The sequence below is a fragment of the Oenanthe melanoleuca genome, chromosome 5, assembly GCF_029582105.1.
Source record: "Oenanthe melanoleuca isolate GR-GAL-2019-014 chromosome 5, OMel1.0, whole genome shotgun sequence".
NCBI lineage: Eukaryota > Metazoa > Chordata > Aves > Passeriformes > Muscicapidae > Oenanthe > Oenanthe melanoleuca.
Window position 1 is genome coordinate 14,541,015 of NC_079339.1, and position 13,885 is coordinate 14,554,899.

Here is a 13,885-nt window from a genome sequence, read left to right on the forward strand (position 1 = left end):
TTCAGAGCTGGCTGCCATTACTGCTGACATCAGTGAAGAGATTCCCACTGAATTTCAAGGACAACTGGATTAGTTACCAGGTTTTTGTCCTGGAAAGGTATGCAATTAAAAAAGCCACGCTGTTCCCATTGGGCTGCAGCCAAGGATGACCAAGCGTGCTTGCTCAAGTGCAGCTGTGGCGCTTAAGGTGCAGCCAAGACACTGGAACCCAGTCTGGCCAGAAGCTGCAGTTTGGCAACCTAGACCCACTGGGGGTCTGCCCAGGCACGGGAACAGGGAATTTATTTTATGAGTCAGAGCTGTAATTTCCAAATGGTAGGGTTTGATCTGCAGAAGTTATGTCAGCATAACAACTTCACAGCAACCAGGGAGACTTCTGTCAGGTGTGTGGTTTACCAGGAGGAGCCTTCAGCTGGATAACAATTCTCAGGTGCTTTGCACTGAATGGAAAGTGTAAAAAGTTTTATTAATGTTTTTTGTATGGTGTTTATTGTCTCATTTCAGGACTCCCTGACATAAAAAAAACCAACCCAAAACCAAAACCACCCCATAAACCCCCACACCTTTTCTGAAGTAATTATCTATTTCCTGCAAATCTTCCTGATATGAAGTGATGCCTATACACTGTCTAACTCCAGCTGTAGGTCTCAGACTCCTAAACAAGGTTTGAGTGTGCCCTCATAGAATGATTGCATAGTTTGTGTTCGAAGGGATGTTTAAAGGAGATCTAGTCCAGCTGCCCTGTGATAAGCAGGAACATCTCCAACTCCATCAAGTTGCTCAGAGCCCCGCCCAACATGTCCTTTAACATCTCCAGAGATGCTTCATCTACAACTGCCCCAGGCAACCTGTTCCAATGATTCACCACCCTCACCGTAAAACTTTTCTTCCTTATATCTAGTCTGAATTGGCTGAATTCCCCCTTATCCTGTACCAACAGGCCATGCTAAAAAGTCTGTCCTCATCTTTCTTACAAGCTCCCTTTAAGTACTGAGAGGTTCAAATACTGTTTCCCAGGCGCCTTCTCTTTTCCAGAGAACAACCCCAATGTCCTTATTCTTGTAAATTTTCCCATGAACTCCCATGGAAATAGTTGCTTCCGTAATGCTATGCATATGTTTTGAGGGCTCAGAAAAGACAGGGAAATGACAAACATATGAGCACAAAACTTCTGAGAAAATGAGGACTGCCAGTGTTTCCGTAATTAAAGATATGCTCTGTAAATTGTGCCTGCCTCCCCCTTTCCCTTATCCAAGATGAATGAAATGTGGAACACTTCACTGAGCCTGGGAAGTAAGTTAAGGGATTGCGTTTGATGATGTCACGTCCCTTTTGATGACATGAATAAAATATGTCCAAACCCGTGCCTGGAGCGGGATAAGACTTTCCTGGGGGACTGTTTGGGGATGAAAAATAGCGCAACAAGCAGAGCCTCTCACTGCGGCAAACCCTCGGCGGGGCTCGGGCGCTCCTTACTCCGCCCGGGACCGCGTGTGGCCGCGGCCGGCGCAGCGCTCGCCTCCGGCCGGCGGCGGGGCGGGCAGGGGAGCCCCCGGGGCCGGGTTAACCTCGCCTTACCCCTGACCCTTGCGCGGATCGCCCGCCCCCGAGCACCGTGCCAGGCCGGCCGGGCGGCGGGGCGCGCCCCGCGGCGCCGCTCCCTCCGCGGGTGCCGGCGGAGACCAGGAAACTTTCGGAGGGAGCCACTTCCTCGCCCGGCCTGGCTTGGCGGGGGGAGATGTCAGATGCCGGCGGCGAGAGAGGGAGGGGGAAGGCGGGGAAGCGGCAGCCGCAGCCCCTCCGCCCGCTGCCAGACGGCCATTTAAGCCGCGGGCGAGGGGCCGGCGGGAGGCGGCGAGGAGCGGCGGCGCAGGGAGGTGACCGGCCCGGCTCTCCGCAGCCGCTGCCCCGCTCGCCCCTCACTCCGCCCCGCGCAGGGCTTCCCCCGCGGCTCCGTGCCCCCGCCTCTCTCAGGGCGGGGCGCGGGGGAGGGCCGGGCGGTGCGGGGCTCAGCCCGGCCATGTCTCCGGGGGCGGCGGCGTCGGGCTGAGCGGCCGTGCGCGCAGCGGGGAGCGCTCTCCGCCACCATGAGGCGGCTGCCGCTGCCCTGCCTCCTGCTGCTGCCGCTGCTGCTGCTGGCCGAGGTGAGAGCGAGCGGCGGAGCTGGGGGGCTGCCGCACCTGCCCCCGCCACGGCTGCCCCGGCTCGGCGGGGCAGGTGTGCGGCCGGGTTCGGCTTTGTCCCGCCGCGGATCCGCCGGTGCCGCCCGCGGAGGGGAGGGCAGGGAGGCTGGGGGCCGCGCTGTGGCCCGGCGGGAGCGTCGCTCACCTGGGCGGGATCCCCGCGGCCTCCCCCTGCCCCCCGCCCGGCCGCAGCGGGGGCTGTGCGGAGGTTTAACCCGGCGGTGCAGCCGCGTGGCTGCTTTCGGGGCGTGAGGCTACCCCGGTTGTTTTCCTGCGTAAAAGCTGCCCTGGGTACACCAGGGACGGCTCCCGTCTCCCCGGTGTTGGACCCTGCCCTCCTCGTGTCGCTGCCGGTTAATTACATTGATAGGGTCTATACGGTAATAGGGTATTTGCGCGTTGCCCGTGCACATCACCCGCTGGATTACCGCTTTCGGGATCAGCGCGGAGTTTCCACGGGAAAATGTTGCCGTGGTGCGGAGCGAGCAGCCCTGGCGGTGCCGGGCAGCCGATCAGCAGGAGGCCTTGGCCAGCACGCTTGGCTCTGAGGCCCCGCTCTGGTCCCACGTGTGTTGCAGGATGTTCTTCCAAGAACACCTTTCAGTGATGTAAATCAGAATCGCGTGCCAGGTGACCCACTCAGCATGCTGGCACAGACTCTCTCACCCTTACTTCCCTCAGCTGATGGTGTTCTCAGTGTTCCCGTAGGAGCTTCATGGTTGCTGTGAACTCTAATGTTCCGAGGCTTGCTGAACTTTTGCTTCCAGATGTACCCGCTTGTCCTCTCTGCCTCAATGGTTTCTGCCACAGAAGTGTGAATGTGTGTTGATAGGAACCAAGGTGCTCAGTAATCTGTGGTGACAGATCTGCCTGAGAGCTGCAGAGCAGAACTGTAATGCTGCTTTACATTTTTTACTACTTTTTCCTTACCTTGCATTGGCATCAGCTTGTGTTTGCAGCCAATGAGTGTTGTAAACCTTTGCTTCCTTGTCTTGTCTGTTTCTGTTTGAGGTACCTTATAGTGTTTTGTCATTCAATCTCTGTTGTTGTACCAAGTCTAGGTTTGAAAATCTCTTCTGAATAAGAGCTAAATCTGAATTGTGTATTAAAATACACCAGCATTGCGGAAGAACTCAGAGGAGGCCTGGATTGTCCTTTGGTACAGCCTTGCAGGATCTGCCTGCCACGGTCTCTGTTGTTCATAGTTTTTTTCTCAAGCTGAGTATGAAATCCTGTGACTTAGTGATCCCTAATGTTTTCTAAATCAGGCTCTTAATTGGTGTCTAATATGATTAATAATAATACTAAAAAGAGTGGATCCTCTCCTCAGTTATATGTAGTTATGTTTATGCATTGGTCATCTTGGGACCCAGCTGCGGACCCTCAAGTAGGTCTTGTCATCACCTGATGTTATCAGAGCTCCCATCAATATGCTGCAGGACATAGGTCAGATCTGCAGATTTTGGTGTGGCTCATAATTTTAGGTGGGAACTCTGCAGCTCATAGTATCACTATTGAAAATTTAGAAGACGATATTCTCAATTTTGACTTAATTGTACCTGTGAATGTGACAGCTGAGGCAAGGAGGACTCAGTTTACCAGGCTTCTTAACTAGTGCTGATCAGCCCCTGGTGGAGTTCTGAACATTGGGAGCAGTGCTTGAACTGGGGACAGGTGGGGAGAAAAGTTCTTTAGGATTGTTTCCTTAGAGGAATAGGATGTAAACCAGGTGCTGACTGATGGTGTGATTCTGCAAATCATCCTCTCATTTGAAATGACTAAATTTCACCATAGCTGCCTTTGTCAGGTAGGGTGAGAACTGACATTTGAAAAGGTTATTATGTTTCTATAGCCTATAGGCCGTAAGGATACAGAATAAAGCCTTGCTTGGAGGCAATGCTTTAAGCACAATGGTTGTGTTGCCCATTCCAATGCTGTTCACATGGTTTTGCCCTCTAAAAATGAGGCACGTTCTCTAATAGGGCACAGTTTTGCCCTTTGTGTAGGGTTCTTTGCATAGGCTCAGGTGTGTGTTAGAGTTGGCTGGTGTTTCATGTGTGGCATGTGCTCAGCTGCAGGGACATGGCCTGGCACTACCTGGGGAGGCATTTAGGTGCTGTAGGAAGGTGACAGCAGATGGCAGGACTGTCAGGCATGTGGCATGAGTTGGGCTTTGTGTGCTGCCTGTAAGAACCGTTTATTGCCCCTTCTCTGCAGTCTCCCAGCCAGCCTCTGAGTAGAAAGGCAGTGGCTGGGGTGGAAGTGGCTCTTGGCTGGGTTTGGCCTCTGCATTGCCTTTCAGATGACTGTGGGGTCGGACAGGGGACAGTACTCCACACTAACACCATTGTGGGCCCAACCACACGCTGGGAAGCAGCCAGAGCTGTGGAACGGCTGTGTCATGGCAGCTCCTCAGTGGTGTGATGGCCACATGATCTTTCTGTGGTGTCTTTTACTAAAGGATAAGCATCTTGCTTATTTTTGATGAATTACAACATAGTGGGCAAGGTTGGAGTTGTTAAAAAACAGACCTTGCTCTCCGTTTATTGAGTGTGATCATATTAGCGACATGATAAATAACATTTCTACTAAAAGAGCAACACATTATTTTTGGACTTATTTTGGCGTTTTGAATTGCAGGTGCCTTTTGTGTGGACCTAATAGCTTGTTGTTACATCTTATTCCATGCACAAAACTACTGATACTGTGTGAATTGATTACATAGGATTATGTCTTAATTACTGGTCTGAATTTCCAACAGAGAAATTTAAATTAAGAACTGTCTTATCTCTAATGTGGGCTTGCCACATGTGGATGTTGCATGGGAGATAATTTTTGCTATATATTGGTCATTATTAATCATCCTTGTTGAGTCTTCTCCTATATAGTACACTAAATTTAAATTTTAGTTTGTGAAATTATTCTGGGTAATCTTCAGCACATGGAAGAAGTTAATAGTAATTTCCATTTAACTTTGTGACAGGTCTACATACAGCTCATTTAGAGGCTTACAAAAGAATAAAGATTGAGAAACATGAGGCTCCCTTGCTGCTTCTGTACATGTACTTCTGGGGCAAACCCTTTAATAGCCACTATTAAAAACACAGGTATGAGCATTGCTGATCTGGAGACCTGAGCAGGCCTGAACTTAGGCAGCATAGACCAGAAGGGGAAGCTGCAGCTGTGAACAGAGTTTGCTTGTGTCTGAGTAGCTTAGAAATGATCTTTTCATCTGCCAGGCCAGGTTATTTTCATGTGATGACTGTTTTCATTTTTGTTTAAAATGGCAACACAGGTTAATTTCCTGAGCTTCTTTATGTTCCTTACAAAGCCCCACAACACAAGCACCTTCTGCAGTGCTCAATGGAGGCTTTGTCTTCAGCGTGGCATGGATGTGCCTAGTGCTTCCTTAGAGGCATAGGCTGGCTGCACATTGCAGCACACTCACATGGTTTCCAATACTTTGAGTCTCCAGCCAGCAGCACACAACAAAATATCTTCTTCTGCATATTTGAGATCAGAATTCAGGCCCACAGTGGAAATGTTGTCTGTGCAAACAGCCATGCTATTATTAGTACTTCCTCAATTATGTGAGCTACATGCAAGTCTTTGTTGAGAATTTTCATGGCATGTAATTTTTTTATGGTTGGAGTTTCTAAATATGAGTGAAATTGTTGCTGTTTTAAAATCTTTGGTTGTTCATTGTGCAGGGCATAATCTATATAATTCTAATTTATGCATTTCCTTCTTTCTACTAGAGTTACAGTGTATCATAGAGGGAGCATTTTGTTAGTGTTGAAGAATGGTTGGGTGCTTGGATGTTTGTAGGTGTGAAGGCTATCTAGGACATCTACCTGCCTGCTTGAAAGATTCGTGGGATAAGCAAAGGCAAGAGACACTACTAAACCAGTTGGTGGCTGCACATCTGGCTGTTAGCCTGATACTTTTAGTTTGACTCCAGAATTTGAATGTAAATAGTACCTTGAACATTGTGAAAGGTTGCTGCAAGTGTAGGAAGAGCTAGTTTAATTTTCTCCAGCAGAGAGGGCCTGCTGCTATGTAGGGATGGGAGAGTGAAAGAACTTTGCCTTAAATGGAGCTATCAGTAGGAAATTAATTTTCAGCAGGAGATGACTGTGCAGGGGAGGACTTTAATTGGACAGGGGTGGGGGGGTAAAAAAATGAAGTGTAGGTGAACATGTGCTAATATGAAGTGTTAGAAAGCAAAGAGCGTGGAGGAAAGAGTGATCAGGCATCACAGGAAGAGAAGAACAAAACAGATGCACTACTCTGGAAGGCTGCACCAAGACTCTTCTCTAAGTGCTTTCCAGCTGTTCCCAAATGTATCTGCACATAAACAGGCCTCATGGGGCTATTAATCCAAAGTTCCAGGAGAAAATCCAAGATTAAGTGGGAAAAGTATTTCTGTAATCCAACAAAGAATGGACATGTAAATGTGGTCCAACCAGAGCTGAATCAAAAAATTCATGGCCTCATTAGGTTAACTTCTATGGCCTCCATGGGCTATCAATAGAAAACACAGGGAAGGATATGTCCATATCTTTCCATAAGTGTTGTTGGTATTTGGCACATCACTGAAAGTACTTATTTTCCTACCATCATCAGGAAACTGGAAGAGCCCCTTGATATTAGAAACCAAGCAGTCCACCCATCACTCTTTTCCTTCTATGCTCTCTGTAAAGATCCCAAAGGCCATGTAGGAAAGCTTTTCTCCACCTGTAGAAATGTAATAGGAGAAAAGGTAACTGTGCTGGTAACCGTGCCTCATAGTCAAAGAAGCTGCACCTACCATGAAGTGGCAGCTCTGAATGGAGGAAGGGTGATGCTGGTGCTTGCTGTGGACCAGATCTGTGGGGTCTGTAACTGACCTTGGCTCTACATGGTGCTTCAAACCCAGCTGGTATAACTGGTGAAGAGGGCTAAGGCTATGTTTGATATGGGTACTGCTTTGGGCAGAAGAGACCCCTGTTAGGATCACCTTCAGGATCTCCTAGCCAGTACCTGGAGGTCTTTTTCTGTCCAATGCTGCCCATCTGCTTGTTTCCTGTTCTTTTTGTACCTCTCATTTGTTTGGCACACTTCTGATTTTTCTCACTCTTTTGTACACTTTTAGCCAAACTGAACATGTAAAAGAAATACCTAGTGAGTCATTGGGAAGTTCCTATCGCATGCAAAGTTTTTGTTGTGTTCTGCATGTAGGCTTCTGCTTTAGGGTTGAGAATGTGGGCATTTTCTTTAAATGTTGGGTTGGGTGTTTTGTTTATTGGAAGGGCTTAATGGTTTTTTGGTTGATTGGTTTGGCTTTGTGGTGTGCAGGAGAATGCTGTCTGCATACTGTAGTACTGGTTTCTGTGTTCTATGCACCAAATGAGCTGGGACTTGAGTATACTAAGAATTTTTTTTCTGAGACTATAAAATCATTAAGTAAAGACTTGAATGTCAGGTGCAGAGATGTATTGCTAATTGCAGCCTGTCTCTTGTGGCCTGGTAAGCAGATGCAGTCTCTTAGCACTCCTGAGCCCCAAAGTGATGGAGCCCTCCTTCCCATCACACTCCAGGTGAGTGGAAAGATGTGAGTGCCTGGGAGCTTTGCCCTGTTAGGCTGTTAGATTTGTATCTACAACACAGATGGCTCTGTGATTAGGTGCATTTTCAGAGTAATTCCTTACTTCCTTTTGGCACTATTTTGGTAGGGGTTTTTTTTTGTGTTTGCCAGCTTGCAAGCAGTTGGGCTGAACCTAGCCTGCATGGGAGTGTTCCCCAAAAAGGGTTATTTGTGCAGACCAGCCTTGTGGAAACCCAGCCTGTCCTTGGTCATTGAGGGATTGTAGCTTGGCATGGCTTTAAATGCATATTTAAAAGCCTCTGCTTCTGCTAGTTCAGCAGGATTTTTTTTTTTTTTTAATGGAGTGTGTCAAAATGAATCATTCATGGATGTCTTGGCAGGTGGGTGGTAAGACAGGGAACTCTGCATGCCTGTAAGAAGACTCCTGGTCCAGTTCATGATGTTGCACATCTCGCTCTGCTTGCTGATGGTTTGTCTCTGCAATGGTAGATGGCTCTGGAGGGTGTTTTTGCACAGGAATGCTGGTGGCTTTTGTTTCTGCATTCCCCATCTTGGCAGAGCTTAGACAGAGCTTTCTGTTATTATTTCCTCTTGTGCACTTGGATTCTAGTAAACAAGAGCACTTTCAATAAGCTTCCTTGTTTAATTTCTTACAGACACACATTAACAGGTCACTGCTGGCAAGTCTTTTTCTTCATACCTGGTTTTGAGTCCTCACTTTCAAATTGTATTTTTCACTAGCTCTGTTTCTTGAAGTAAGGAGAGAGCCATGCAAAGGATGACAGCCAGAGGATTGGTTTGTGAGTGCCACTCATGAAAAAGGAGGATGCTGCAAAGGATGGGGCAGTAGAGCTTAGCTTTGGGGCAGGCCAGCCTATATAAGCAGCAAAGCATGGGACCATCCATGCTATTAGACTGGGAAAGTTTCCTGCTGCTCCCTGTAGCAGTTGTTGTGTACAGGACTGTGTGCAGCAATCCCTGTAGATAAGTGGAGGTTGCTTCTTTCTGCTGCCTTTTTTTTTTCCCCAGTGTTTCCTCATGCCCAAACTCAGACAACTGATTCCCAGACTGTCCCCTTGAAACTTTCAATTTAGTTTTCCTTAAAGTCTCATGATACAGAAGGGGAAAATTGTGAGACTTCATTTTAGCTACCTTCATCTGTCTGCATCAGCTTAAGGAAAGGTGAATTGTCAGTTACTGTCTGAATTGATAGTGAGGGAGGTCCCATCTTTGTCTTTATTTGTCAAAACCTGCTCTGCTGCTTGACTTTGTGCAAGGTGGCCTCTGTGCTTTGAAGTGGAAAGAGAAGGGTGGATGTTGAAATGGAAATGGATGAGGCTTTCACCACCAGGGACATCTGGATTGGAAAGGCAACCAGTTTTGTGTGCTGGCAGGGGTTTGGGGTAAATGAGCTCTCTGAGACCAAAATGTGGTTTTGGCTGACTAAGAGAAGGACTTCCACTACTTCTCTCTGGGATGCAGGTGAAAGAAATGTACATTAGCAGAAAGTAGCAGTGTGGAACCATCAAAAAAGATTGATTTGGCTTTGCCGGTGGTTTTAGTACAATATGAGATGTGCCACAGCTTCACTGTATTTAAGCAATAAATGAGACTTTTTGTGAAACACAATGTGAGGAGAAGAATGGATGCCTGTGGCTGGCATAAAATTTACGTATGTAAAATTGTATTGTGTTAATAAGGGAGTTTAGGGTTTTCTTCCTTTTGTGATCATGATCTTTGATTCTGCAGGAATTTTATATACTTATAAGTACATCAAATTGAGGGGGAAATAAAATGGGCAACAGTAAATTGGTAGGGTCCTTTTGGATCATCAAATTGTTTTATTTGCTTTTCTCTAGTGAAGGCAGGGGAATTTTCAAGTCTTCACCGCACATTTTATAATTTCCCATTTATAACCAAGTTTGGAATTGAGTCTGTGGCTTTCTTGCTACATGAATTATATTTTCTAAATTCTGGTATTCTTTCCATCTACAGGGTCATCTGCTTCTTCTAATACTTGGCCTGAAGTTCAGTACCAATAAAAATGTCCTTTTTGTGGTCAGATCTGACGTGTTTTTTTGTTTGGTTTTTTTTTTTTCTTTTCCTGCTAAGTAGGTTGTGTCTGGTTAATTGAGGTTTTTGATGGTTTCACCTTCTATGGATTTATACTTTATTTTATAAATACGGGAATTTTAACCACAGTTTCCTTCCCACAGTCTTTGTCAATGTGTATCTTCAAAAAAATAAGTTTTCTTAGGGGAAGTTCGTTATCTTTGATTCAGTTTACATAACTCTTTTAGAGTAGTTTACCTCTAATTCTGTGCAGCTGGGCACCAGGGAGAAATGAGCAGCTCAGCTTTGAAGTCAGGATCTGGCCTTTTTAGCTGGCACACTGGGCATGTCACAGACACAGGCCTGGTGCTCTAAACTCAGAGTTTCTCATAGATTTTGTATATGATAGCTGAGGAAGGAGACCAACATATCCTTACATGAGGTAAAGGAGTAGCATTAATATCTGCAGAATAAGACTTGTTTTTTAGTTTATTTTTTTTTTAATTCAATATCTCTGTGCTGTTCAAAATCCTGTTTGAGATGAAAGGAAAAATGAAAAATTTTTGTGCAAGTGTCTTTTGCGGTTTTTTTCAAGTGAGTGATAGACTAGCCAGTTATTCTAACTTTGTACTCCTTTTAAGCCTTCTTCCAACCAACTAAAAACCCTTTGCTCTATTGGTGCTATTAAAATGAACATGTTCATTTGAGTGATCAGTGATGAATTAAATGCATTGCCACATCCATTTTAAAATAATTGAAGCTCTCCCTAAGCACATGCTAAGCACTGGTAGATATTGGTATTGTGAATGTGTTAAATGAAATTCAATTTTAAGACGATAATTATGGGAAAGGACAAGGCTGTAAGATCTGGAAGTGGATCTGTTGAGCCTTTGTTCTGTAATCTCCATAACAATGCAGGTAATTGTATGTATATGACAAATCTCAACAATGCACTCCTTTGTCCTGATTAAAAGAGAACTTGCCTTTGTCTGTAACTTATTAAGGACTTGCATTTGGACATGTTAAAGTTTCAGGGAGATAGTTCCAGAGAAAAAAATCTAGCCATTTAACAGAAGCAGAAAAAAAAACCAAAAACAACCTGACTTGTGTTGAATCCATTTGGAGATGGGCCTTTTTTCCAGCTTAACAGTTCCAGATTAAATGTTGTTATGAAGTGTTTACATCTTTCTTCATAAGACCTGACTTTAATGGCCAAGTCCACCAGCACCATGTTAGTGCATTTTTATCATCTTCTTGTCTTTCTCTATGATGATTTTTCACTATTGCTGAAAGGTAGTTGATCTAAAATATAAATGTCTTATCATAGTTTTTTATGTGGATTTAAGACTATATAATGAAAGTGTAATTGCTTCTGTGGTTTCATTGTGTGTGCCCAATTCCTCTGTGACATTCTTGTTTCTGATGTCTGCTCCACATTCATAGTAAAATAGCCACATTAAAGAAGCTAATAATCAGCTCTCTATATTCATGAATTTGAAGGCCTAAAATTCTCATAAAAAAAGAGCTCTATATTTAGCTTTATAATGTGCTTTAAAAAACCACCAAACACACAAACTAAAAAAGTCTTCCAACAAGCTATTCTATGGTTTTGGTGATTAAAAGATATAATTAGGTTATTGTACTCTGAATTAAGCTAACATTCTCTTTTTTTCTTGCCCACAATATTTTGGGGAATCCTGCTGCTGCTGATGAAAGTGCATTTGCTGAGCTTTAGCCAGCAGCAAATATTTGCAGGTGGATGCAATATCTGGAGCAGCCTTAGGCGATACTCATTTCCCAGTCCTACAAGACAGGTCTACGGTATGTGGTTTAACTGGTATTTATTTAACTATTGTCTTCTGACTCAGTCTTCATAACTTCACATGTATCTCTTCAACTATTTCCTGGTTCAGTGTGTGAAGCACAACACTGCAGGAGGAGTGAGCAGAAGGTCAGAGCTGTTATTTGGTTATGGCAGAGCATGCTTTTCCCTCTTCACTGATAATGGAGCCTAGTTCTCTATGGTGGAATTGGTTGGGACTTCATCTAAGTGGTGCAAATAGTTCACTTCTAAATTTTTGAAAGTTTGAGCAGCCTACGAAAAAGAAAATTGTTGTTTTCACTCACTTGCACTGTTTTTTACTTGCAGGGACTGCTGTCCATACAGCAGTTATTAAGTTAATGACTGGGTGATTCACACAGAGCCGACCCTGCTCCATCCTAGCAGAGCCACTGCCTGCTTGAAGTGCTGCTGCTGGACAGAAGGTCATTTCTGTTAACCTTCACTGTGCCCCATAGGTTATGCTGCAAGCAGAATTCTGTGCAGTGCATTTATGGTTGGTAAGCAGTATGTGCAGTGATTCCTCCTATCCCTGAGTTTAGGGCTATTCACAATACCTGGCACAGTTGCTAAGAAGAACACTAAGTTGTAATGCCCAGCTCTGGAAAAAGCCTGTTGCTGCAGACTGAGTCTTCTGCAGTCTTGTTTGTGCAAATTGCATACCTCAGTTCCTTCTTCTTTCTTGTAAATGATTTTTTTAAATTGAAAACAGGCAAGGTGAAAAAGAAAACAGGTATCTCTCATGTAGACACTTCAGTCATTGCTACATGTGGTATTTTGTTGTTCATTGTCTCCAGATTTCATAAAAATTAATTGCATGAGTGTTAATCTGAGTTTTGCAGTGAGAACTGGTCAGCTGAACATTCTGTCTTGTCCTGTAGAAATGTGTGGAAAAGATGGGAGATAAGATAGTGCCAAACTTCAACTTCCGTTCTGAACAAAGACCTCTTACTTTTGCTTTCCTGAAGTCAGACATTTGCTGTTTCATGCTCCCACATGAAACATTGCACTGATGAAATCCTGCTGGAGTTTTGAAGATAAAGTTAAAGACTGAGAAGTTCTAGGACTTGCAGTAGGTTGTTGGGTCAAGTTTTGTTTGAGAACCTGTGAGCTGCTCACCTGCCACCCCTCAAATCTTTTTTTGTGCTTTCCTCCCCTTTCTTGCACTGGTTGTGTTTTGTGACCTGGAGGTTGTAAATGCCATGGGACATTTTAGTTTTACATGGCTATTATAAGGAATCTTGTGGGGTTAGCATCTCTGGCAATGACTTCAAAAAAGAAGTCTTCCTCAGTTAGCAGGTGCATATAGGAGATCAGCATGGTACCCCACCTCACCTGTCTCCACTAGGATTCACTTCTGCTCACAAACTGCATCAAAAATGAGGGCTGCAGGGGGGAAAAAAGCTTCCTTTATATAACTTCCTGTATTTTGTGAATACAGGGTTCCTTTTTGGTCATGAATGGGTTATAAATCAGACAAAAGCGGGGTTGTGGGGTCTTGTTTCTTTCTTCTCTAAGTGAATTGGCTAATTCTTGGTGGGTTTGTAGATGGGAAAGGCATTCCTTACATCAGGCACAGATGGGGAAAGGGTTCTTGTGTGGTGAGATAGACATTTACCTCTAGACACAGGGCAGCCTGTGGTAAACCACTTGAGTGCTAGGGAAAAGGGAGTAGGAGTGTGAGTGAAGCTGTACAAAACCTTGCCAGGCATTTAGTGGGACAGTGAATATCACCCTGGATCCATATCATGGAGCAAGTCCCAGTTCTAAAGCTGCTAGTCATAGCAAGTGGGACAGCAAGAGGTGTTGGGATGCTAGGGAGCTTCTGAAGGGATGGCCCGTGATGTGCAGGTCCTGCTAAAGGTAACAGCCCTTTTCTTGAAAAGGTGCAAAAATCAATATGCAGGTTAAATGGCTGCATTGTAGACGGCTTCCATCAGGCTGATCTAGCCCCAGACAGTGTGCATTGTACATAACAAACAAACCCATTTGTTGCCTTTGCACAGCAAATACTATTTTTTTTTTTTTTTCCCCTGACCAACAAAACCCACAGTTTGTTTCTGGATGTCCTGTAGGGCAGTGACTGGTCTTGTATGAGCAGTCTGTGGTTTGTATGTATTGGGTGGTGTTTGGAGGACTTTAATTAAAGATATTCCTCTCCCTGCTTTAATGCAGCAAACAGTTAAGAACTGTGTGTGGGTAGAGCTGGGGAGGACAAGTGTA

The 13,885-nt window shown here is 45.0% G+C and overlaps 1 protein-coding gene across 4 annotated transcripts in view; it reads left to right on the top strand.

The window, feature by feature from the left end:
* The first annotated feature begins 2,003 nt into the window (after positions 1-2,003).
* LOC130254313 (receptor-type tyrosine-protein phosphatase eta-like) overlaps positions 2,004-13,885 on the top strand; it is a 72,115-nt gene continuing 60,233 nt past the window's right edge. For all 4 annotated transcript variants that reach the window (XM_056493710.1, XM_056493712.1, XM_056493711.1 and 1 more), the window contains exon 1: positions 2,004-2,144. In XM_056493710.1, coding sequence (XP_056349685.1) covers positions 2,088-2,144 — 57 coding nt within the window. In that variant the 5' untranslated portion in view covers positions 2,004-2,087. The remainder of the gene's footprint in view (positions 2,145-13,885) is intronic.